General features: G+C 44.6%; 1 protein-coding gene across 1 annotated transcript in view; it reads left to right on the plus strand.

Annotated features, from left to right (window-relative positions):
• Positions 1–10,125: 10,125 nt before the first annotated feature.
• Positions 10,126–26,895, plus strand: part of RNF43 (ring finger protein 43) — a 68,753-nt gene continuing 51,983 nt past the window's right edge. Inside the window, exon 1 of the mRNA XM_044287093.1 lies at positions 10,126–10,833. Coding sequence (XP_044143028.1) covers positions 10,606–10,833 — 228 coding nt within the window. The 5' untranslated portion in view covers positions 10,126–10,605. The remainder of the gene's footprint in view (positions 10,834–26,895) is intronic.

Below are 26,895 nucleotides of genomic sequence, written 5' to 3' on the forward strand. Positions count from 1 at the left end.
TGGCCCATTTATTACCAAGCAAAACCACAAGGAGTACAAGAGATATGGACTCATATTTACAAGTCTGAGTTCCAGAGCAATTCACCTGGAAATGTTAGATGATATGTTAACTGACCCATTCATCAATGCCTTGAGATGTTTTATAGCTATTAGAGGTACTGTCAGAGAGCTTAGATCTGACCAAGGATCTAATTTTGTCAAAGCAAAGAATGAATTGAAGAAAGCTCTAAAAGAGATCTATAAAGAAAAAGTAACTGAGTATTTGTTAGAGAAACAGTGTGATTTTCATATGAGTGCACCACATGCAAGCCATACAGGAGTTTGGGAAAGACAAATCAGAACTGTGAGAAATGTGTTAAAAAAGAACGCCAGAAGAATAGATGATGCTTCACTTAGGACCCTATTCTATGAAGTAATGTCTATTGTTAACAGTCATCCACTTACAGTTGATAAGATCAACGATCCAACAAGTTTGGACCCTTACTCCCAACCATCTACTTAACCTTAAGTCTGATTACATACAGCCACCACCTGGCAAGTTCGCCAAAGAGGATTTATATGCCAGAAGGAGATGGCGAAGAGTTCAATATCTATCAGAACAGTTTTGGAACAGATGTAGGAAAGAGTTCTTAGCCATTCTTATGCTAAGAAGTGAATGGCAAAGACCCAGAAGAAATGTCCAAGTTGCTGACTTTGTGTTAGTGAAAGAATATTTACATAGAAGTCAATGGGATTTGGGCAAAGTTCTAGAAGTTCAAAAGGATGAAGACAAACTAGTAAGAAGAGTGTTGCTACAAATAGGAGACTCAAAACTTGACAAAAAAGAAAAACATCTCACTACTCCACTCTAGTTGAAACGTCCTATACAGAAGTTAGTTGTTCTACGTGAGAGTGATAAAAGACACTTGGAAGTTGAGAACCTGATGGAAAATTCCTCAAATTCATGTTCAAGTCCTACCACTAAGAACATAGAATTATAGGTAATTTTGGTGGGAGTGTATCTGGCCAGCTAAGACTTTTCCTAGTTTGCTAATATAGCTTGTATGTTTATGCAGCTAGACCTGCCAATAATTTAAATACAGTTCTTATGTTTATGTGTTAGAGACAAAAGCAGTTATTTACTGTGACATCATGTTTTGGATGTCATATAACTGTTATATTTTGTGTTCACAGAAGCAAAACAAGATAACGTGCTATTAAGATTCATTTTGTAATGTAAGGTAAGCTCAGTGACACAGCAGAAACAACAGAAAGCATAGTGTTAATATGTTGTTGCTGAAGTCTAGACCAATCACAGCCAGCTTCTCACACAGCAAGAGTTTTCACCAATCACAGCCAGCCTCACATCACAGCTAGCTTGCAATTTGTATTTGCAACTATTCAGATTCCATATTGCAATCCAAATTGCATACAACCACACCAGATCATACTCAACCAATCTGCAAAAAGTCACTGCTAACTGCATACTGCAAGTGAGCTATTAGTTAGACCTCAGATATACCTCTCAGAGAGATCGTAAAGTGCTTAAATAACACTTAAAGTGAGAGTACAGATACTCAAGAGAGAAATATATCCACCATTTTATGTTGAATGACAAGATTGAACAGTTGAACCACCATCTTATGCATACCGCCATTTTAAGATACTTTATTCAACATGTGTTTTGTACATGGACTGTCTGCTGCGGAGGCGGCCTTGTTATATATTAAGAAAAGTTGAAGTTAATAAAGAAGTTATTTCAAGCATCTGGTGTGCTCTTTAAACCTACTGTTTCCATAGAACGGCGCTAGAGGAATTACAGAGTAACAGACAGTCTGGTTAGACTAAAAGTCAGAGATATCAAAATTCTTCTAATGCCACAGCGCAAAAAGGCACTTCATAGTGCTGCACCTGCCACAAACAGTCTTACCAGCTATAAAGGTAGTAGCAGAAGCGCAGGAGGTGTCCACTCCAAGGAGGTGGCCTCCTACAGGCTGCTCTCTGTGGGGTAGGAAGAGCGTGAGCAAGGGATAGGGAGGGGGTATGGGAGGGGGAGGATGTGGGATGATAGGGAGCTTCTAGGCTTTGAGTAGGCAAAAAACTGTGAAGTCCCTAAAGAGGGACAAAAAAAAAAAAAAAGAGCGTCCAGGCACGCCGATGAGCCCTTCAGTGGGGGAAGATGTTCCGCCGGGTTCAGGGAACGCCAATCTCGGTGAAGGGGATGCTCCCCCGGGATCAGCAGACCTCACTTTGGGCGAGGGCAGTCGACGTCTCTTGTGACCCCCGTCGTCTGCCAAGCAAGAGGGGTGAGCAGGGATGTTGTGGCAATCTCCCAATCAGAGAGGTTAGGTACTGGCAAATCCAGCGTGGCACAGAATGGGCCGATGTCAGCGTAGGAGCGTAAGGCCACAGTGCGACCTTGGCCCCCCGAAAGTCCACAAAACGGGAGTATCTGGCTTTCATCATGATCACCTCTTTCCGGGCAAAGTCGTGAATGCAGCAAATAATGTCCCTGGGTTGGACAGTGGATCCTTTGGGTCGGAGGGCTCTGTGGGCCCTGTCCAGCTTAGTGGTATGAGACGGGGGGGGGGTCCTCCATAATTTTGTTGACAAGCAAGTCCAGGATTACCTGTATGCCCTCCTCCCCTGGGGGCTCTGGGAGACCACGGATTCTGATATTATTCCTCCTCCTAAGATTGTCTAAGTCCTATATATGACACTGCAACTCACAGAGCCCTGCAACTTGTGAGGACACTGAGGTATGGAGTTGAGAGACACAAGACAGTGTAACTATGTGATCTTTCTCTAGGGTCTCCACTCAGGTGGCAATAGAGTTTAGGTTGCACCGAACTGCAGAGATTTCAGAGCGGCATGTTGCGGTGACCTCTGTAACCAGAGCCTGGAAGTCGCCTTTAGTAGGCAGCTAGGAGAGCATAGAAGCCAAGTCCATAGGGGGGGACCAGTATAGTTGCCATGGTCAGAGTATGGGGAGTGTGCAGTGGTGCGGGGGGCGTACCGCTGCATGGAGGGGGTATCCCCTATGTCATCCTCAAGTTCCAGTGAGGAGATGTGGGCAGAGGACACTGCCACAACATTGGGCACATCTGGGGGTCCCCTTCTGCATGGAGAGAGAGCCAAGGGGGAGGATGGCTGAGGGGGGTCAGAGAAACGCCACTGGGCACTGACCTGAGAGGGGGGCTCCCCCGCTGTCTGTAGTTTGGCACATGCAGGCGCCAACTTGGGATCAAGGGCTTCCTGCTGGGTCCACGTCCAGGGCGGCGGTGGAGAGGCTGGAGGCTGGCAGGTCTCTGTGGCCACGTTAGCCGATGCTGTAGTAGTGGGCCAAATCCTGATCCTTGTGAAGTACTATTAGCTCTTTTAGATATATGGAGACTTGCAAGTGTAAGCAACAAGCACCGATGAAAGAAGACTTGCGTACAGTCTGCTTAGTTTCCAAGAAATTCTGTGTCTCTGTTAACCTGACTCAGACCTTTTACTGGGCCAACCCTGCTCTCCATGGCACATGGCCGCCCAAAATAATTAGATAGGCAGGTACAATCCACCTCATACCTTGACCAATAGAAATACATTTCAGAACTGGAAGGGACATATTTGGACACTTCCTGAGAGTGCCGGTGGGTGGAGCTCAAACATGCTCATTTGGTCTGCTGATCACAATCCACCACCACACCCAGGACATGTGCAAATTCTACCAAATGAATCAGCCTTTACTTAAACAGATATTGCCCTCTAATCAGACAACATCCATATAATCCAGTACAAATCTCCTACTGACCCAAAGTGAACCTCTGTTAGACATGGTTCCGAAAGGGGGGATCAGTCCCTGAGGAAGGTCTTTTAAAACAGGGTCGATCAAGAAAGGTGATATAGCATTCACATGGACACCAGTCCCACCAACCAATGTTTAGCAGCATGTTGGGGCCCCCATGGTTCAGTGAGACCGGCATCAGTGTGCTATATCCCACTGTTGCTGATGAGGACCCGCTGGTAGCTTTCACTAAGAACATTGTACTCAGAGCCAGCAGCCATTAGTTCACCCCTCAAACCAACGGTGGTGGCTTTCACATGGGGGAGTAGGAACCCGAGTGCTGATCAATAGAATTTCCCTGGTACCGTCTTGACCCAATCACACTCTCTTATAACCGTAATCCGGTCAGATTTTACATAGGGAGGCATATACAAAATAAACCTACACAACATTCATAAGCTAAAGAGAAAGTCCACTATAGTCATCCTATGCTAATAAAAATTTCCACGACAATGCTGGGGGCTCCTGTGCAGCAGGAGTGCCTGGTGTCTCACGGTCCCATCCTTCCCTGCAGCTCTGAGGGAGCGCTTCTGCAGGGGCAGCCAGGTCGGGCGGGAAAGATGGCGGCGAGCTCTGTCCTGAGCGCAGGACGAAGTCACGAAGCGTGCCTTGGTGCGGGGGGTCTGGAGGAGGTATGTGGGGGCTTCTTGGGCAGCTTCTTGCCCATGTGAGGGTCTGTGCTGAGGACTCAAAGCCCCTAATGTTGCAGCTTGGTGGCGGAGCTCGGTGCTCGCGCGTCCTGCTCCATGTGCTGCTAGCGTGTTGCCTATTGTTAGGGAGCATATGGAGGAAAAAAGGTGAACGGATGGACTCTACATGCCTGGTTCCCACTGTGAAGCATGGGGGAGGAGGTGTGGATGGTGTGGGGGTGCTTTGCTGGTTGGGGATTTATTCAAAATTGAAGGCATACTGAACCAGCATGGCTACCACAGCATCTTGCAGCGGCATGCTATTCCATCCGGTTTGCGTTTAGTTGGACCATCATTTATTTTTCAACAGGACAATGACCCCAAACACACCTCCAGGCTGTGTAAGGGCTATTTGACCATGAAGGAGAGTGATGGGGTGCTGCGCCAGATGACCTGGCCTCCACAGTCACCGGACCTGAACCCAATCGAGATGGTTTGGGGTGAGCTGGACCGCAGAGTGAAGGCAAAAGGGCCAACAAGTGCTAAGCATCTCTGGGAACTCCTTCAAGACTGTTGGAAGACCATTTCAGGTGACTACCTCTTGAAGCTCATCAAGAGAATGCCAAGAGTGTGCAAAGCAGTAATCAAAGCAAAAGGTGGCTACTTTGAAGAACCTAGAATATGACATATTTTCAGTTGTTTCACACTTTTTTGTTATGTATATAATGCCACATGTGTTAATTCATAGTTTTGATGCCTTCAGTTTGAATCTACAATTTTCATAGTCATGAAAATAAAGAAAACTCTTTGAATGAGAAGGTGTGTCCAAACTTTTGGTCTGTACTGTATATATATTGATGTACTGTACCTAAATACTGAGGCTGTACTGTATCTACACATATACTGATGTACTGTAGCTATAAACGGAGGCTGTATTGTATCTACATATATACTAATGTACTGTACCTATATACTGAGACTGTACTGTATCTACATGTATACTAATGTACTGTACCTACAGTATATACTGAGGCTGTATTGTATCTACATTTATACTAATGTACTGTACCTATATACTGAGGCTGTATTGTATCTACATTTATACTTATGTATATATATATATATATATATATATGTACAGTACATCAGTATATATGTAGATATAGTACAGCCACAGTATATAGGTACAGTACATAAGTATATATGTAGATATAGTACAGCCTCAGTATATAGGTACAGTACATCAGTATATATGTAGATATAGTACAGCCTCAGTATATAGGTACAGTACATCAGTATATATGTAGATATAGTACAGCCTCAGTATATAGGTACAGTACATCAGTGTATATGTAGGTACAGTACATCAGTATATATGTAGGTAGAGTACATCAGTATATAGGTACAGTTATACATCAGTGTATATGTAGATATAGTACAGCCACAGTATATAGGTACAGTACATCAGTATATATGTAGGTACAGTACAGCCTCAGTATATAGGTACAGTACATCAGTATATATGTAGATATAGTACAGCCACAGTATATAGGTACAGTTATACATCAGTGTATATGTAGATATAGTACAGCCACAGTATATAGGTACAGTACATCAGTATATATGTAGGTACAGTACAGCCTCAGTATATAGGTACAGTACATCAGTATATACACTACGTGCAGAATTATTAGGCAAATGAGTATTTTGACCACATCATCCTCTTTATGCATGTTGTCTTACTCCAAGCTGTATAGGCTCGAAAGCCTACTACCAATTAAGCATATTAGGTGATGTGCATCTCTGTAATGAGAAGGGGTGTGGTCTAATGACATCAACACCCTATATCAGGTGTGCATAATTATTAGGCAACTTCCTTTCCTTTGGCAAAATGGGTCAAAAGAAGGACTTGACAGGCTCAGAAAAGTCAAAAAATAGTGAGATATCTTGCAGAGGGATGCAGCACTCTTAAAATTGCAAAGCTTCTGAAGCGTGATCATCGAACAATCAAGCGTTTCATTCAAAATAGTCAACAGGGTCGCAAGAAGCGTGTGGAAAAACCAAGGCGCAAAATAACTGCCCATGAACTGAGAAAAGTCAAGCGTGCAGCTGCCAAGATGCCACTTGCCACCAGTTTGGCCATATTTCAGAGCTGCAACATCACTGGAGTGCCCAAAAGCACAAGGTGTGCAATACTCAGAGACATGGCCAAGGTAAGAAAGGCTGAAAGACGACCACCACTGAACAAGACACACAAGCTGAAACGTCAAGACTGGGCCAAGAAATATCTCAAGACTGATTTTTCTAAGGTTTTATGGACATATGAAATGAGAGTGAGTCTTGATGGGCCAGATGGCTGGATTGGTAAAGGGCAGAGAGCTCCAGTCCGACTCAGACGCCAGCAAGGTGGAGGTGGAGTACTGGTTTGGGCTGGTATCATTAAAGATGAGCTTGTGGGGCCTTTTCGGGTTGAGGATGGAGTCAAGCTCAACTCCCAGTCCTACTGCCAGTTTCTGGAAGACACCTTCTTCAAGCAGTGGTACAGGAAGAAGTCTGCAAGGTAAGAAAAACATGATTTTCATGCAGGACAATGCTCCATCACACGCGTCCAAGTACTCCACAGCGTGGCTGGCAAGAAAGGGTATAAAAGAAGAAAATCTAATGACATGGCCTCCTTGTTCACCTGATCTGAACCCCATTGAGAACCTGTGGTCCATCATCAAATGTGAGATTTACAAGGAGGGAAAACAGTACACCTCTCTGAACAGTGTCTGGGAGGCTGTGGTTGCTGCTGCACGCAATGTTGATGGTGAACAGATCAAAACACTGACAGAATCCATGGATGGCAGGCTTTTGAGTGTCCTTGCAAAGAAAGGTGGCTATATTGGTCACTGATTTGTTTTTGTTTTGTTTTTGAATGTCAGAAATGTATATTTGTGAATGTTGAGATGTTATATTGGTTTCACTGGTAAAAATAAATAATTGAAATGGGTATATATTTGTTTTTTGCTAAGTTGCCTAATAATTATGCACAGTAATAGTCACCTGCACACACAGATATCCCCCTAAAATAGCTAAAACTAAAAACAAACTAAAAACTACTTCCAAAAATATTCAGCTTTGATATTAATGAGTTTTTTGGGTTCATTGAGAACATGGTTGTTGTTCAATAATAAAATTAATCCTCAAAAATACAACTTGCCTAATAATTCTGCACTCCCTGTATGTAGGTACAGTACAGCCACAGTATATAGGTACAGTACATCAGTATATATGTAGGTACAGTACAGCCACAGTATATAGGTACAGTACATCAGTATATATGTAGGTACAGTACATCAGTATATATGTAGGTACAGTACAGCCACAGTATATAGGTACAGTACATCAGTATATATGTAGGTACAGTACAGCCTCAGTATATAGGTACAGTACATCAGTATATATAGGTACAGTACATCAGTATATATGTAGGTACAGTACAGCCTCAGTATATAGGTTCAGTACATCAGTATATATGTAGGTACAGTACAGCCTCAGTATATAGGTACAGTACATCAGTATATATGTAGGTACAGTACAGCCACAGTATATATGTAGGTACAGTACAGCCTCAGTATATAGGTACAGTACATCAGTATATATGTAGGTACAGTACAGCCTCAGTATATAGGTACAGTACATCAGTATATATGTAGGTACAGTACAGCCTCAGTATATAGGTACAGTACATCAGTATATATGTAGGTACAGTACAGCCTCAGTATATAGGTACAGTACATCAGTATATATAGGTACAGTACATCAGTATATATGTAGGTACAGTACAGCCACAATATATAGGTACAGTACAGCCACAGTATATATGTAGGTACAGTACAGCCTCAGTATATAGGTACAGTACAGCCTCAGTATATAGGTACAGTACATCATCGTATATGTAGGTACAGTACAGCCACAGTATATATGTACAGTACACCAGTATATAGGTACAGTACATCAGTATATAGGTACAGTACATCAGTATATATGTAGGTACAGTACATCAGTATATATGTAGGTACAGTACAGCCTCAGTATATAGGTACAGTACACCAGTATATATATAGGTACAGTGCATCAGTATATATGTAGGTACAGTACAGCCACAGTATATAGGTACAGTACAGCCACAGTATATATGTAGGTACAGTACAGCCTCAGTATATAGGTACAGTACATCAGTATATATAGGTACAGTACATCAGTATATATGTAGGTACAGTACAGCCTCAGTATATAGGTACAGTACATCAGTATATATGTAGGTACAGTACAGCCACAGTATATATGTAGGTACAGTACAGCCTCAGTATATAGGTACAGTACATCAGTATATATAGGTACAGTACATCAGTATATATGTAGGTACAGTACAGCCACAATATATAGGTACAGTACATCAGTATATATGTAGGTACAGTACAGCCACAATATATAGGTACAGTACAGCCACAGTATATATGTAGGTACAGCACAGCCTCAGTATATAGGTACAGTACAGCCTCAGTATATAGGTACAGTACAGCCTCAGTATATAGGTACAGTACATCAGTGTATATGTAGGTACAGTACAGCCACAGTATATATGTACAGTACACCAGTATATAGGTACAGTACACCAGTATATAGGTACAGTACATCAGTATATAGGTACAGTACACCAGTATATATGTAGGTACAGTACAGCCACAGTATATAGGTACAGTACATCAGTATATATGTAGGTACAGTACAGCCACAGTATATAGGTACAGTACAGCCACAGTATATAGGTACAGTACAGCCACAGTATATAGGTACAGTACACCAGTATATAGGTACAGTACAGCCTCAGTATATAGGTACAGTACATCATCGTATATGTAGGTACAGTACAGCCACAGTATATATGTACAGTACACCAGTATATAGGTACAGTACACCAGTATATAGGTACAGTACATCAGTATATATGTAGGTACAGTACATCAGTATATATGTAGGTACAGTACAGCCACAGTATATAGGTACAGTACAGCCACAGTATATAGGTACAGTACACCAGTATATAGGTACAGTACAGCCTCAGTATATAGGTACAGTACATCATCGTATATGTAGGTACAGTACAGCCACAGTATATATGTACAGTACACCAGTATATAGGTACAGTACACCAGTATATAGGTACAGTACATCAGTATATATGTAGGTACAGTACATCAGTATATATGTAGGTACAGTACAGCCACAGTATATAGGTACAGTACATCAGTATATATGTAGGTACAGTACATCAGTATATATGTAGGTACAGTACAGCCACAGTATATAGGTACAGTACATCAGTATATATGTAGGTACAGTACAGCCACAGTATATAGGTACAGTACACCAGTATATAGGTACAGTACACCAGTATATAGCTACAGTACATCAGTGTATAGCTACAGTCTATGTAGCTATACACAATGCAGTGGCGGCTAGGCTGCAGCTCCGGTACTGTGTGCGGCCTGGAGCCCCATGCAGAGCGGAGGCTGGAGCCGCAGACAGGGAGCTGCCATCTGGCGGCCGGGCTGCAGAGGGAGTCTGGGAGCCAGCAGAACCACATTCTCCAGCGAGGGGGGAGGGGATGGCCTGCAGCTGCTCCACCCTCACTTTGTGTCAGCAGGTAGGAGCCCAGCAGCCCAGTCCCCGGGGAGGGAGGCTCAGTGTCCCGGGAAGCGTCCTCACCGCACTGCGCCCTGAGCCGGGGGAGAAGTTGTGCGCAGGGCGCCGGAGTCCACACACTGCTCGGCGGGGATTGGCTCAGGGAGATGTGAGAGGAGCCAGCAGGGGCCTGAGGAGGAGGGGGCACCGGCTCCACACGGCCTCATCTACCTGTGCGTGAGAGGGAGGAGGAGGGCACGGCGCCGGCCACTCACTGCCACTTGTGCGGCTCGCTGCCCTCCACGCTGCTGCTGGGATGATGCTGGGCACGGCTGAGCCGCCCTGGTGCCTTTAGAAGACAAGTCAATGAATGGAAGTGACTGTGCTGTGAGCAGCTACTGAGGATTACGTGACAGCCCAGGCCATGGATGGGGGGCCCCTGCCCTGGGGGTAGCGGCTGGCACTGCTGGCACGCAGGGTTCCTGGGACTGGCTATGGATGCCTGCTGCTGGCTGCAGTATGAGTAGAGCCCGGCTGCAGCTGGCACCCCACTGGCTGCTGCTTCTGGTAACTCTGCAGGCGAGGCTGGCACTCACTGAGCTGGAGCACAAGCAGAAAGCCCTGGTCAAGGTTTTCCCTCTGAGGATGGAGAGCCCAAACTTTACCGTGGTGGGGGAGTTCGCCAAGGTGGCCGATGCGGGCAACGCCGAGGGCTGGCTGTTCCAGGTGAGTGTGCCCTGGCCTCATGTGACCGGGCCTGGCAGTGCCAGTGCCCACATGTTCGTACATGCATGTCTGCAGGAGCCTGGTAAGGGCACGGTTGCGGTGTTGTCAGAGGTGAGAACCTGGGTTGGCATAATAACTATGTAGTAACCAACAATAATAAGATGAAAGTAACCTCAACTACCGCTGCTAATTACCATGTGTGCCCACACGCTGCCCGCACCACCGCCCTGCGTCTACCTGCCTGATATCTTACTATTCATGGATGGTCCCCACCTGGGCAGTGGTGCAGGAAATCCTAAACTTTACTAAAAAAAATAATAATAATCCCTTGGTGCCCGTGAAGGTTGTGTGACACGCCAGGACGTCCATGGCCGCTCTGCTGGCACACTCACTACGTACTTGTCATGTGGAGATAAGGACTTGCAGTGCGCCGGTTAATAATGACCTTCATACGGCGGCAGATAACTGAACCGTCCTGGGAGACGTTTTTCTGCGTATGTCTCCTGGGCGAGACGTTTTCTCAGACCTCAATAATCTGATTTAGTTTCTTTTTTTTATATTTGTTCACGTCTGCGCATGTATTTTTATTGTTCTGCCCGATCCGTCATATGACGCCAACAGCGCCGGATGGATCCCACTGACTATAACGGGATTTGTTAGGTTTCTGACATTTCACGGCAGTGCTTTTTTTGGACAAAATCTGGGACGGAGCTGCCTCCGACGAACCTAGCCTAGTGTGTGTATCTGGTCTCGAGGCTCTGTTCACACTGGTGGTGTTTGCTTTCTGCACATTGGCATCAGGTTCACGATGGACCCGTCGTATGTCGTGGACGGAAGGGGATAGAGAGAGACTTGAGGTACAGGCCGTCCCCTCTGTAGTAAGACGGCTAGGTAAAGAACACTTACTCGTATAGAGAAAAGGTCTACAGTATACTTAGATTCTGTCCTCACCATTTGTAAGATTTCTGCTTGCTGTCAGTGAATGGAAATGTTCTATTTATTTCCAGAAATTGAAAGCCCATGTAGACCTTGGTGTATTGTCACGCAGCATATTTTACTGTCACAGATTTTCAGGTGTACATGCCATTGATCTGGCCACGGATCTAATGGGTTAATCTTCTTTTGGCTACCCACCATGGTTGGCCATGGCAAAAATGGATGTGTCATATGAACTGACTGTATCATAAAACACTATGATGCGGTCAGGTCTGGTCAGAAGAGCCGCGGTCATCCCAGACGGAGTTTCCCGGGCCGATCACGGTCGTGGGAATCGGCCCTTCTTCTAGCCATCCTAGTTTCCAGCACAGAACTGCAATATGATGTGGATTTTAACAAGACCAGAAAGACTGAGCAGAGATGTTCAATGAGAAGAGACATCGAATTGAAACACAAGAAGTTCAATTCTTTGACAGCAAACTGTGATATTGAACATCAGGCGTTTTATTCTCAGAGGCATTGGCTACCTGGGCCCAGTAAATGATCCTGTTCTCATACAGATTCATGGCAAATGCAAAAAAATGTAGATTACTCAATTGGTCAGATTTACGTCTCATGAGTCGCATGGCTCAGCGTATAAGTAATGTGTCTCGGTCATGACTTTTGTATGTAAGGTCTCCCACTAGTAACCCTCTAACTGAGCATTGCTAAGGATGACTGCTGAAAACGCTGGGTAAGGCTATATGCACACGAACGTGGTTTGGTTCTGCATCGGGTGCGGACCCATTCACTTAAATAGGGCCGCAAAAGATGCGGACAGCACACATTCCGTAGCCCCGCGAAAGAAATAGAACATGTCCTATTGTCCATTTTGCAGACAAGGATAGGCATTGTTACAATGGATCTGCAAAAAAACCGATGCTATAGGGACATCATCCAATATGCGGACCGCAAAACACATACGGTTGTGTGCATGTAGCCTAAGGCTACTTTCAAAACGGCCTCTTTCCTGGATCCGGCAGGATTCAGCAAAAACGCTTCCGTTGCGGATAATACAACCATCTGCATCCGTTATGAATGGGTCCGGTTGTATTATCTTTAACATTGCTAAGACGGATCCGTCATGAACTCCATTGAAAGTCAATGGGGGACGGATCGGTTTTCTATTGTCAGAGAAAACGGAACCGTCCCATCGACTTGCATTGTGGGTCATGACGGATCAGTCTTGCTCCGCATCCCAGTACTGAAAGCAAACCGCAGCATGCTGCTCTCCGGTATGAGAACGTAACAAAATGTATTTTGGACTAGCATTCCAATACGTTTTGTCCCCATTGACAATGAATGGGGACAAAACAGAAACTTTTTTTCCCGGTATTGAGACCCTATGACGGATCTCAATACCGGAAAACTAAAACGCTAGTGTGAAGGTAGCCTAACTGTTCGATGTGTAGGCTCTCAGCCTGCCTCTGGTCTCCCTGCCTCCTTAAATATGTAATAGAGATTACTAAGAATATGACAGATTTATCTGCTGCCCAGCTATCTTCCCATTGTGTGTAGCTCGTTGGCACAGCAAGATAGGATGCCGGTTCCAACGCTGATAGTATATAGGCACGCTGCAGCTCTGCGCCTCTCTAGCTTCCCGGTGTGTCCCTTGTTAGCCCTGAGAACATAGGGAGATGGCTGCAGTGTTCAGGGCTGACGGCAGGTATACAGACAGGTACATAGCACACTTAGGGTCCATTCACACGTCCGTAAGTGTATTGCGGATCCGCAAAACACCCGACACCTGCAATGTGTGATCCGCAATTTGCGGACCACACATCATAGACACTATAATAGAAAATGCCTTTTCTGGTCCGCAATTGCAAGAACGAATACGGACGTGTGAATGGACCCTTACTGTCAGCGCTGAATGCTGGGCTGCTGCGTGCCTGTATACTGCCAGCATTGAGCGCTGCAGCGTCACACATCTCACTATCTTCAGCACTACTGAGGGAGCAGAGAAGTATGTGGCATCATTTTTAGGAAGCTTGGGGTAAGGAGACCAGAGGCAGGCTGAGAAGCCAGTTAGAGGGTTGCTCAGGGGAGACTTTACATACACTTTAATTTTTATTAGAAAACTGTATTACAAAAACTCTCCCCACACATTGAAAATTGAAATGACTGTTACACTTTAAAGACAGAATGAGGAGAATTCCTGCCATTTTATTCCTGTCGGAACAATACTGTACATTTACATGCGGTAAGTATAGCTTCCTGTGCATCTGCAGCGCTCTGTAATAAGCAGCAGAGCCCCTGTAATCCTATCAGTCCTACAATCAGGCACAGAATAACTGATTATACAGATTAGTAAAATAAAATTGTCCGCCGCCTGCCAGCCTTATCGGGCTACACAAGTGCCTCTTTGTTCCAGTTTGATGATTTTATATTTTCCTGTATAACACTGGGATCTGGGCGAACTCTTATCTTTTCTTAAATTCCATGTCCTGAGCACTTCCAGTCTCGGAAAATTCTATTTGCTGCCATCCTATAGCAGAAACATCACTTAAGATGTCTGTGTAATTGAAAAGCTTTTTTTGTCGCGGCAGACGTGTGTTTTAGTGGATACATTTACTTCAGTAGGTCTGTGGTCTTCATTTTGCGGACCTATTCTATCTTTTTGCGGAATGGACATACGGATGCGGAAAGCGCACAGGGGATCAATGTGCTTTCCGCATCTATATCTCCGTTCCCGCAAATAGATAAAAACACGTCTTATACTTGGCTGCGAAATGCAGACCGCGGACCCATTGTACAGTCCCTGATAACAGATGTTATCAGTGGGGGTCCGAGAGACAAGACTCACACTGATGGGAGGCATACGTAGGGGGACATTTCTCAAACTGGCCTAGTTGCTCATAGCAACCAGTCAGATTTCACCTCAGCGCTTCTTTGGAAAATGAAAGGTGGAATCTGATTGGTTGCTCTGGGTAACTAAGCCCGCCTTCACTTATACCGGTTTGATAAATCTCCCCCATAGTGTTATATATCTAGTGAAGCGCTCTTTTGGCTTCACCCTATTGTCGCGAGTGATGTTGATGGGATACCACACAAAAATCAGTGACATGACAGCAGAACTACTGGCATCGGTGCTAAACCATGTTTTAATACTGAGCAATATTTGTAATGGGGGAGGGGTATGTATTTTGCACATTCACCATGTTCAAGTATGTTTAGGGGTAGTCTGAAATTCATACTGTCAAAGACTTAGACTGCTGGTTTATTCTGCCTCCATGCTTTACACTGCCACTCCACTTGTTTTGTTTGGCTGCTGTAGGAAGTTGGGAAATGGGGGGGGGGGGGGCTCATTTCCATTACAGCCGGGCCCCTTCTCACTGCTGGGACAGTACTGTGTTATCCCTGGCAGTCCAGTAGAGCGTGAATGGGGCAGCAGGGTGCATGCTGGAGCTGCCCCTCTCAGGATTGCTGGACCCCCGCCACTCGGCTATGTCCCATCCTGTGGATAGGACTTAGCGCGGTTCTCCATCTACGGACAGCAGCGTATGCTTGTGTGATAATCCCGTTATACATGACAAATCGTATAAAGTTCAGCCCTGACGTGTAAATGCCGTGCACTGTGCCGGGAGGGTCACCTGGTTCCCTGGAAGTGCTGTGTATAAAGATGTGGGAACTGTGGCGTATATCTCTAGTTTTTATAGGTTATTGACACGTTTCCCTTTACATATTCCCCGGCATTGCTGAATAGTACCGCCTGCCCGCTGGTCCCCAAGGACTATAATGACTCCGGCCGCTCCCCGGCAAACATGGAGGCATTCAGGCGGACAGAAACCACTGCACACAACAGTTTTTTGTCCAGGCGATTCCCGGAACAGCCTGCCGGAGAGCTATGCTGCAGATGTGAAACCAGTGTTAGGGTACTTTCACACTAGCGTTATTCTTTTCTGGAGTTGAGTTCCGACACAGGGGCTCTATACCGGGAAAAAAACGGATCAGTTTTATCTTAATGCATTCTGAGTGGAGAGAAATCCATTCAGGATGCATCGGTTCAGTCCCTCTTACGTTTTTTGGACAGAGGAAATACTGCAGCATGCTGCAGTTTTCTCTCCGGCTAAAAAATACAGATTACTTGCCGAAATGCCAGCATTAATTTGCATTGAAGTGTATTAGTGCCGGATCCGGCATTAAGTGTTCTGGCAAAACATATCCGGCTTTTTTCAGACCTTTAAAAATGCAAAAAAATAATAATAATACTGGATCTGTTTTTCCGGATGACACCGGAGAGACGGATCTGGCATTTCAATGCATTTGTCAGACGGATCCGGATCAGTCTGACAAATGCCATCAGTTTGTGTCCGGATTGCCGGATCCTCTGCCGCAAGTATGAAAGTACCCTTATTTGTGATTATTTTTTTTTATTTTTTATTTTTTTTCAGGCTTGACACACATGGTTTTAAAGGGGTTGTCCACCTTTGGCAGCATTTCTGGTTATTTCTCCATTGCACTGGACCTGCGGAGGGAAGCTCACCTACCTGCTCCCTTCTGCCGTGTCCCCCCTCCACCGCTGCTTAGTGCTACAGTCCCTATTTGTCAGCTCCCAGAATGGACGTGGGTCAGGTATACCGTTGAGGCAATGACTGGCTGCAGCAGTAGGTCTGGTGAGGTGGGCATCCACCTTTTTAAAGGGGTTGTCTGACCTTCAAAAAAAAAAAAAAGTGTAATGAAAAATAAAAATAAACTTGCATTTTGAAAGCTGCTCTGTTCCTGTGCCAAGGCTCCCATCCCCGTGGGTGATCTACGGCCATTTGAACAACAGCACAGATTCCCATCTGAAACAATAATTATTGAAATCCGCATGGAATTTAAACTGTGTGAACATACGCTGAAGGAAGCCATATGTAGCAAAATAAGAATAATTTAATATAAATGTCCTACCTTATGGAACAGAGTTTCGTAAAGTGTAAGAAGAGCTGCAGTGTAAAGTATGGATAGGGACAGAGCAGTAGAATGAGACGCCGATGAGACAGAAAGGGACTTAACCTTTTGGGTGGCTTTCTAAGGAAAGTGGAGGAGTTGCCCACAGCAGATACTAAGGCCTTTGATAACCCATGTGTGAACAAGGCCTGAGAAGATGAATTGTGGCTAGCTTGTCAGCGCTCCAACAGGTAATAAGAGGAATGCACCTTCCATAGAAGATACATTGTGTTTGTCAGATCTCGGTAAGGTTTGTGGGCACCTTAATTACTTGTCAGGCCTGTGTACCGCGCACACGCAGTGGGTGAACACTACCGCCTGGTGGGAGAGGGAGCAGGTGGGTTGTGAGGACGCGAGCTGGCGCGGTTATTAAAATCCACGCTTTTTATTATGTCATTAATGTTACAACATACAAGAAGCGGGAACTTCTCATTATCCAAGTCAAGGCTTCCGACCCGAGCCGATGCCAAGGAAAACAGATCTGCTCACAGAACAAGATGTTTTTCCAGGCATGCGTTTTTATGGGATTTTTTAAAAGTGTCTGTTGAATAAAGGAAAGTTTTGTGAGGAATACATGTCACTTTCTCTCCACGTTTTGTTATTTCTGGAGCCATACCATCCTCTGAAGTGCACAAGATGTGGCGTGTTAGAGAACCCTACTAGTAAAGGGGTTGTCCCACAAAGGATATGCTATATTTTTCTAACCAGAACCTGAATCTGAATACTTTTGTCATTTCAGGTAATTAAAAATGTGGTCTAGTCATTGAGTTATTCACTAAAAAGTATCTTTATAGCGCCACCTGCTGTTCTTTTTTTTTTATTATTTGTTTGTCCACCTCAGTGACATCACTGCAAAGGTCGCACATGCTCAGTTCCTAGACAACATTTTTAATTACCTGCAATTACAAAAGTGTTCAGGTTCTGGTTTGAAAATGTAGCATATTCTTCATGGGGCAACCCCTTTACTAGTAGGGTTCTCTAATATGCCACATCTCCTCACCCTAGATTTTTACTTTTATCCTTTTTAGTACATTTGACAACAGGACAAAATGAAGGTCCACATGAGTCGCTAATAATAATCTCATGATCGCCATAGTATGCTGTAAGACAATAAGGCCTTTGTGGTAACCTGGTCATCTGACTGGTGGAAGGACATGGATTATTGTACATTTTTTTTAACACACATTTTTTGTGCTTGCAGTCCCATATTGACTGTGTGTGTGTATGTATGTGTAAAAAAAAAAAAAAAAAAAAAAATATATATATATATATATTATTATTCCAGACCTCGTGCATTGAAAAGTAGGCTATATTCACACGTGGCAGATTTGTTACAGAGATTTACCTGAATGGGACTTCTGCCAAAACAACCCCAATCAGATGAATGGACCTGTGCTTGAGGTGCAGAAGCTTCCGCAACAAATCTGCAGAGTGTTAATATTCCCTTAGGGTCCTTTTACACTAATCTAAGGGCTCCGTGCCCGTATTCCGGCCCGCAATACACAGGTACCGGCTGTGCGATTCCCACATTACGATACAAACCCATTGACTTGAATCGGTCTGCGATCCGCAAAAGATAGGACACGTCCTGTCTTTTGCTGTGCGGAGGCATAGACCAGAAAGCCCACGGAAGCACTTCCGAGTGCTTCCGATCCATGCCTCCGCTCCGCAAAAGAGAGGACACGTCCCATCTTTTGCCGTATGTTGCGGATCGCAGACCCATTTAAGTCAATGGGTCTGCATCCGCAGCACGGAGGGCGCGCAGTCAGTGTTTTGCGGAACTGCCGTTTGCAGTCTGCAGTACGGGCACGAAGCCCTTACAGTCGTGTGAATGGACCCTTAAGGTAAGGTTTAAATGGTTAGATGATCGCCAAGTACAAACAGGTCTCCGATCAGTGCGCAAACAATCCTTTGTTGGCTGATTGGGGGCATCCAGAAAGCCCACTGGTTGGCAGCACATCTCCCAATGTAAACAGCAATACTGGATTGACACGAATAATATTACATTATGTATGGGGGCCACAAAGAGACATTCTACTGTATGAGGGAGGCCTAAGGCTACTTTCACACTAGCGTCTAACTGGATCTGGCAGGATTCTGCAAAAAAAAAAACGCTTCTGTTACTGATGTACAACAATCTGCATCCGTTATGAACGGATTCGGTCGTATGATCTTTAACATCGCCAAGACGGATCCGTCATTAACTCCATTGAAAGTCAATGGGGGACGGATCCGTTTTCTATTGTGGCAGAGAAAACGCATCCGTCCCCATTACCTTGCATTGGGGATCATGCCTGCCGGATCCGTCTTGATCAGTTTCCCAGGATGGGAGCAAACTACAACATGTTGCGGTTTTCTCTCCGGTATGGGAATGCCTATGAGCATTCCGTTCTGTTCAGTTTTGTCCCATTAACAATGAATGGGGACAAGACTGAAGCGTTTTTTTCCGGTATTGAGACCCTACGACTGAGCTCAATAGCGGAAACCTTAAACGCTAGTGTGAAAGTAGCCTAAACATGTAGCCCACAACCACATGCAGTATAATGTCTCCTTGTGACTCCCAAGTGTTTTTTCTTCTAAATGGGTATTTCTTGTGATGTATATCGTTATTGTGATACATTTCTTGATATCGTTATCGTGGGAATATTTTTGATATTGCCCAACCCTAAGCTAAAGTGCACCCAGTGGTTAGTGCACATAACCTCATTTGCATATACATTGAAGCACTAATATCTTTATAGCAGCATAAGGGATCAGGTTTTAAACAGCATTGTGTCAGTTTTAATAGGGTTGATCCTGTAGACAGATGCTCTTTAATGTTCTTTTTGTCCTGCTGCATTCGCACAGAGGGCAAGGCTCCAGCCAGCTGTCTTACTGCCAGACATGTGACATTGAGGGGGGGACGTGAGCTGCTGGGAGATTCTTTATATATGGCTCACGTTTAATTGTAATAGAAGACCAAATAGGAGGAGATGAAGGCAGCAGTGTTGTGGGGTTATTTTTTTTTTTACGCTTTTTTTACGCTTTTTTTTTTTTTTTTTGCGTTTCTTTGGGTCAACTTCGAATTCCCTAACTATGTGTATGATTATGGAGTTTTTAAATCTGATTATCAATTTGAAGCGCATTATCCTTCTAATGAGGGCGTTTCCTCCGTGCTGTGTGATGTAGAATTACTGGGCTTTCACTCACACTATTCTAGATACTAAAACTGCTGTGGAATGGGAACCTTGCGCAATATTTCCACGAATTATGAGGAGGCGGTTTGTGTGCAGACTGAACATAGCTAGGGTAGACACCCATAAAGAAATGGTAATCACAATTATAATTATCCCAATGAGTAAAAAGGCAGAATATTCTCCACGAGCCCGTCTAGACCATGACTACTCCCCATAGGTATTATGTCAGTCAGCCTACCACCCCTCAGCGACAAAGGTGTAGTATAAACTGAGAACGACTTTAACAAATGTCATGTTGTTTTTACACCATCAGTATAAAGCCTAGGCTAGGACTATATGGGGGGCGTTGTGTTATCCTGAAGCTATGGTGGGTCTCTGACCATGATATTGGGTCATTCCACCCAACAAAGTCGCCCATATGGCCCCAAGCATAGAGATAATCATGTATCTTCCAAGAAGACCTATTATGGCATGGAAGCAGAGGAGAAGTTGGTTCTGAAGGCTTCCAAGGGCTTATCACAAAAGATGGATGTAGAAAATGCAACGGTGGGTCGGCAATCCATGGCCGCCGGCTGTATGCACTCTGCATCACGGATGCGGACCCATTCCCTTGAATGGGTCCGCAATTCCAGAGATGCGGAACAGAGTCACGGAACAGAACACCAGAAGCACTACGGAGTGCTTACGTGGTGTTTCTTTCCGTGGTTCCGCACCGCAAAAAAAATATGACGTCATATTTTTTGGCGGTGCAGACTGACCACGGACCCATTCAAGTTGAATGGGTCCGGCCCGCTGCACGGAACGGCCGCACAACTGCCGCGTGCATAATACAGTACCAGCAAAGTGAATGAGATTAGACAAATCTCAAGTGCACTTGGAGTAATTTATGAAGGGGCTTGCAACTTTTTTAGTCATAAAAAAAAGGTGCAAGTCCCTTTTTTTTTTTTTTGATCAGCTGTGTGACTATGTTTCGATTGAACGCAGTGGTCGACAGTTGGGCGAGACGCGGACGTGCCCAGCGAATCTGCTAACCCATTTAGATGTAAATGATGTAAATGTTGACAAAAAGTACCCAAGACAGGGGCTGGAGTAGTTTTTACACCAGGTGAACAGACTGTCATAGATGCGCCTAATTTATGACTAGGTACACGCCTCGTCATAAATTAGCCGAATCTTACAGCAATGTAGGGGGGGGGGGTGTAAGACCAACAAAAAAGGTGGTCTTCGTAAATTGCCACCTTTGGGGGTTTTTCCATGCGGAAATTGACCTGTCACACAGATTTAGAAATCTGCAACATGCCAGTTGTATGATTTTATTTGCGCAGATTTCACACTTTGCAATTTGTGTTGAGCGAATTTGTGTTTTAAGTTCAGAGTCTAAAGTTCGGGTTATCGAAGAATCGCGTTATGGATTTCGCTACCACGGACCATAACAGAATTTAGAATCCATAACGCGATTCTTTGATAACCCGAACTTTAGATGCCTAACTTAAAACACAAGTTCGCTCAACACTATTTGCAATGTATCAGCACCAAATCTGAACCAAAAACCACAAGTAAGGCTGCTTTCACACTTGCGGCAGAGTGATCCGGTAAGCAGTTCCGTCAACGGAACTGCCTGTCAGATCCGGCAAAACGTTGATGGCATTTGTAAGACTGATCAGGATCCTGATCAGTCTTAAAAATGGTGTCATCCAGAAAAACGGATCCGGCATTTATTTTTTTCACATTTCATTCAAAAACGTCATTCACACTTATGGCAACAAAACAGTACAACAGCCCATTTGCAGTTTTGATGTTCGTTCATACCTAGACAGTTCATACAGCAAAAACAGTCACCTTTAGGCCTCATGCACACGACCGTTTTTTTTTAAGGTCCGCAAAAACAGGGTCCGTAGGTCCGTGATCCGTGACCGTTTTTTCGTCCGTGGATCTTCCTTGATTTTTGGAGGATCCACGGACATGAAAAATGAAAAAAAAAAATCTAAGTCAAGTTTGCCATTGAAATTATAGGAAAAAACGGACACGGATCACGGACACGGATGACAATCTTGTGTGCATCCGTGTTTTTTCACGGACCCATTGACTTGAATGGGTCCGTGAACCGTTGGCCGTGAAAAAAATAGGACAGGTCTTATTTTTTTCACGGATGCGTCTGCCAAACGGTGCATTTTCAGATTTTTCCACGGACCCATTGAAAGTCAATGGGTCCGCGAAAAAAAACGGAAAACGGCACAACGGCCACGGATGCACACAACGGTCGTGTGCATGAGGCCTTAATCCTAGGTGTTAATCCACACCCGGTCGGCATAGCACAGGACAGAGCAGTCCTCCCGGATTCAGGCCTTCAGCCTGGCACAAAGCTCAGATTCCACAGAGATTGTCAGAGAGAGATCATCACCACCACCTGATACTGCTAGCAGTTTTTTATAGGCCTCTCAAAACTCGGCCTGGAACGTAGGGAGTAGTCACCCACCCAGCACTTTGACTACTCCCAGTAAGAACCGTCCCAGATGCAGCTATTACAGCTATACTAAATAGCTAGGTGTCGAACAGCAGTTGCTGCTGACGCATAAAAACCGGCTCTTACTTCACCGAGGCCAGGAACCTCTGTGACAAATACCTTCCGTCAACGACGGTCCCTTGCGCCTACCTACCACTCCCAGAAAATCTCTTTGATGGTGGCCTTACCTGGTACCATCGCAGTTTCACTCCAAGTGCAGGAGAAGCACATTTAGGTTTTAGGTGTTACCGTTACTGTGTGTATGGGTACCCTTACTGTACTCTACATTTTCCGTGATTTTGCAATACTTATTTCTCATCTGCCAAGTTTTATTTGGCTTCATATTTTCTGAGACTGGTGTTTTTTGAATAGGATGAAGTTACTGACCCAACTAGCAGGGCTTGAAGTTTGTCAGAGAATAATCTTTACTTGCTACTTTTCCATTACCCCCTCCATTGCAGAGACTAGCCCACCGTTCATGAGCGTAGGTTGTGACATGATAACAGCACTTAGTCACAACTATGTCCAAGAGGTCCATCAGCGGACAATCCATCTGAAGCTGTCAGTGAAGGCACTTGCTTATCACTATTTAAGTTGTCTACGTGTAGAGAACATAGAGGTTGGGCTGTCATCAATTCCCGGCACAGTCTGGAACTCCCCGCATCTGCTTGATAGAAGTGATTGATTGTAGACCACCTCTGCCCACCACAGCTCTGATGTCGGACTGCAGAGATTTGTACAGGGCGAGGTTGTTCTATACGAGTAGCCGCTTACTGGCTGCACATGTTTTATATTATTTCCTATGGGCACCAGTGCTTTCTCAACTGAAGAAGGTCCCAGCAGCCACCTTTTATTGGCGGTTCAGGAGACCCCCTTTCTCGAGATAGGTGCAGGAGCCGTGGGGGGGGGGGGGGGGGGGGATATAGCTTATGAATCTGACATAAATGTCTAAGGTGGGAGTACCTCTTTAAAACTGTCAAATTGAAAAAATTTATTTTATCAGCTGTTTGCGTTTGGGACATGTTCCCACACACAATGTGCTTCTGGTGAGTGCGCCTCAATATCCAGCGGCCCTTGTGTCCTTGGGTCATTGAAAAGTTTTGCAGTATTCTGTATGAACTTGATTTTACGTACACTTTCATCTCCTTGGGGGTCACTTTTATCATGCTCGTCTGTTTATTTTTTTAGAGTGCGATTTGACCGGCGTAGTGAATCTTGCACAGCAGGTGATGAATTAGGCAATACGGCTTTGTATTCGTCAGGGCGCAGGCAGATTGTGTGCAATTACACTACTCGCTGGTCGGCTCACGAAGTGCAGCGAAAAAGTCGCAAAGTTTTCAAAACAAGTTGCATATTAGATTTATAAAGTCGCAGCCACATGCAGATGTTTGCAATTAAAATGTTTTTGCGCCTATTTCATGTGTAAAAAGGTACACCTACATAAAAAGGCCCAAAAAAATTAGCAAAAAAAAAAAAAGCCACCAGAATTTGTCTGAGCAAATGGTTCCAAAACGGGCGCACTTTTATTAGTAAATGCACCTAAAAAATTACAGTCTAAAATAGGAAAAATTAGACTAAGGCCTCATGCACACGGCCGTTGGGCGGGTCAGCAATCCACGGCCGCTGGCCGTGTGCACCACACATCACGGATGTGGACCCTGAATGGGTCCGCAATTCCGGAGATGCGGAACGGAGTCACGGGACGAAACACCGGTAGCACTACGGAGTGCTTCTGTGGTGTTTCTTTCCGTTGTTCCGCACTGCAAATTTTGCGGTGCAGACAGACCACGGACCCTTTCAAGTTGAATGGGTCCGGCCCACTGCACGGATGTTGCCCGTGCATTGGGGACCGCAATTGCGGTTCCCAATGCACAGAACGGCCGCACGACGGCCGTGTGCATGCGGCCTTAGGGCTCATGCACACTAACATTTTTTTTCCGCATCCTATCCTCATTTTATGTAGGTCGGATGCGGACCCAATCAGTTCAATGGAGCAGCAAAAGATGCGGACAGCATACAGTGTGCTGTTTGCATCCGTATGGCCGTTCCGTGGTATCCGCAAAAATATGAAACATGTCCTGTTCTTGTCCACATCACAGACAAGGATAGGACTGTTCTATTATGGGCCAGATGTTCCATTCCGGAAAATGCAGAAGGCACACGGCCGGTATCCGTGTTTTCCAGATCTGCCAATGCCGGCCACAAAACAGGCAACGGTCGTGTGCATGAGCCCTATAACAGATGCAAAACACTATAATGACCCACTTCCCCTTGTCTGCTAGATGCCCCACCTGCAGTCTTGTCCTTACAATATGTAATTGTTTATACAGCATTTATATTGTGATGTAAATATTTTAGCTTTTGTCACTTTAGTCTAACTAAGGCTACTTTCACACTTGCGTTTAGATTCTGGCAGGCAGTTCCGCAAACGGATAGCATTTGTAGATGGATCCGTATGCGGATCGGTCTTACAAATGCATTGCAATGCCGGATCCGTCTCTCTGGTGTCATCCAGAAAAACGAATCCGGAAAGCCATATTCGTTTTTCCAGAACACTTGGTGCCAGATCCAGCATTAGTGCATTTCAATGGAAAATAATACCGGATCCGGCATTCTGGCAAGTGTTCTGGAATTTTGGACGGAGAAAATACTGCAATATGCTGCGGTATTTTCTCAGTCCAAAAACCGTACAGTGACTGAACTGAAGACATCCTGATGCATCCTGAACGGATTGCTCTCCATTCAGAATGCATTAGGATAAAACTGATCTGTTTTTTTTCCGGTATTAAGCCCGTAGGACGGAACTCAATACTGTAAAACTTTAACCCCTTAGTTGTGTTAGAAATGTGCTAATCCAGCAGTTTCTGATCCTACGTTTGTTGAATTATTTCTTCGGGCTGTGTGCTTCAGGATAGGCTCACTGAGTTTTTTGGAGGAGGTTTTGAGGCAGATTTTCCTGCAGGTTTTTCAGCCAAAGCCAGAAGCAGATTCGAAAGGAATCGGAAATGTAAAGAAAGGACTTGTACTTCTTCCTGATGCATCCACTTTTGGCTTTAGCTGAAAAACCTGCTGGAAAATCTGCCTTTAAAACCTGCTCCAAAAAACTCCATGTGAACCTATCCTCATTGTGTATGGCTTCAATTCGAACTCCTTGCTCAGTAGTAATCATCTGGGGGATATGGAATATAGATGCCTTTAATTTAAAGGAGTCATTCTGGTGAAGGATTCTTCTAAGATGCTTTTAGTTTTTTTCTATTGATTCCTCATTTGATGTAAAACTGCACATAAGTGTTTATTGCATCTGCGAAAAGGCAAATTCCCATCCTGCTGGTCTAATATGTGTGTGGCAGCTGCGGTCAGCAGGATTTTCCACAGTTATAGGAAAACGTTCATTCTACTTCGGGGACGTTTTCAATGAATTTTACTTAACTGTTGTATTTTTGGGACCTGATTTGTTTTAATTTTTGCTTTTAAAATAGACGAAATAGCCAGTATAGTTGTAGTGTGTAGTGTGAAAGCAGCCACCAAGCCGAGTCTAAAACACTGAAGACATTCGCGTGTCACAATCGCAAACTTCGAAAACAAAGGAGGAAATTTATCAAAGACTGACGCCGGTCTTTGAAATCTCCTGCGCTGCCCAAGAATGCACCTAATTTATGACTAGGCGCCGGCCTCGACGTAAATTAGGCGCATGCTCCGGCAGTCCGCGCGCCAGAATATAATCAACGGTAGCTCGGAGCTGCCGTAGATTTCTGCCTTGATTTGTGCCAGAAAACTGGCGCAAGTGAACATGAACGTGAAGTGAATATGAAAAGTTATGTATTGGATGGACGACCCAAGAGCTGTGACTTACTCCGGGCACTTGGGAGGTCATTATGATGGTAAACAAATGCTTGCTCCTCAAGACCTACTCCATTGAGCCAGGTTCTTCAGATGGCCATATAGATGAGACAGAAGTAGGTTGATGGTTGAAAAACTGGTGAGCGATCGTTCTGCCCATCCCACTATACACATTATTAGTCATACTGGCCATTAACGGCCAACTAAGTGGCCATACATTTTCATTGGGAACTTTTACAAAAAGATCATTCATAGACTAATGTCAAGCAGGCAAAAAGTTAAACATGGCAGACTTCTTTCCGGACAATGTGATCAGTCGCCTAAAACGATTGTTCGTTGCTAAATTTCAAACGGATCAGTTTTGCGCTAATGCATTCTGAATGGAAAAGGATCCGCTAATTAAAAGTGCAAATATGTGGAGATGGAGCGTGAATCATTTCCGTAAAGGGGTTGTCCCACAAAGAATATTCTACATTTTTCAAACCAAATTCAATTAATTTTTTGGGAATTGGAAACAGAAATCTATCTGATTTAGCGCCACCTGCTGTTTGCCCTTCTTCTAAATTCTCTGTCCAGCTAACGGAGGTTGACATACACGCTCAGTTCCATCCTTCAATTGCCACCAGCTGCAGCAGA

The sequence above is a fragment of the Bufo gargarizans genome, chromosome 3, assembly GCF_014858855.1.
Source record: "Bufo gargarizans isolate SCDJY-AF-19 chromosome 3, ASM1485885v1, whole genome shotgun sequence".
In the NCBI taxonomy this organism is placed as follows: Eukaryota; Metazoa; Chordata; class Amphibia; order Anura; family Bufonidae; genus Bufo; species Bufo gargarizans.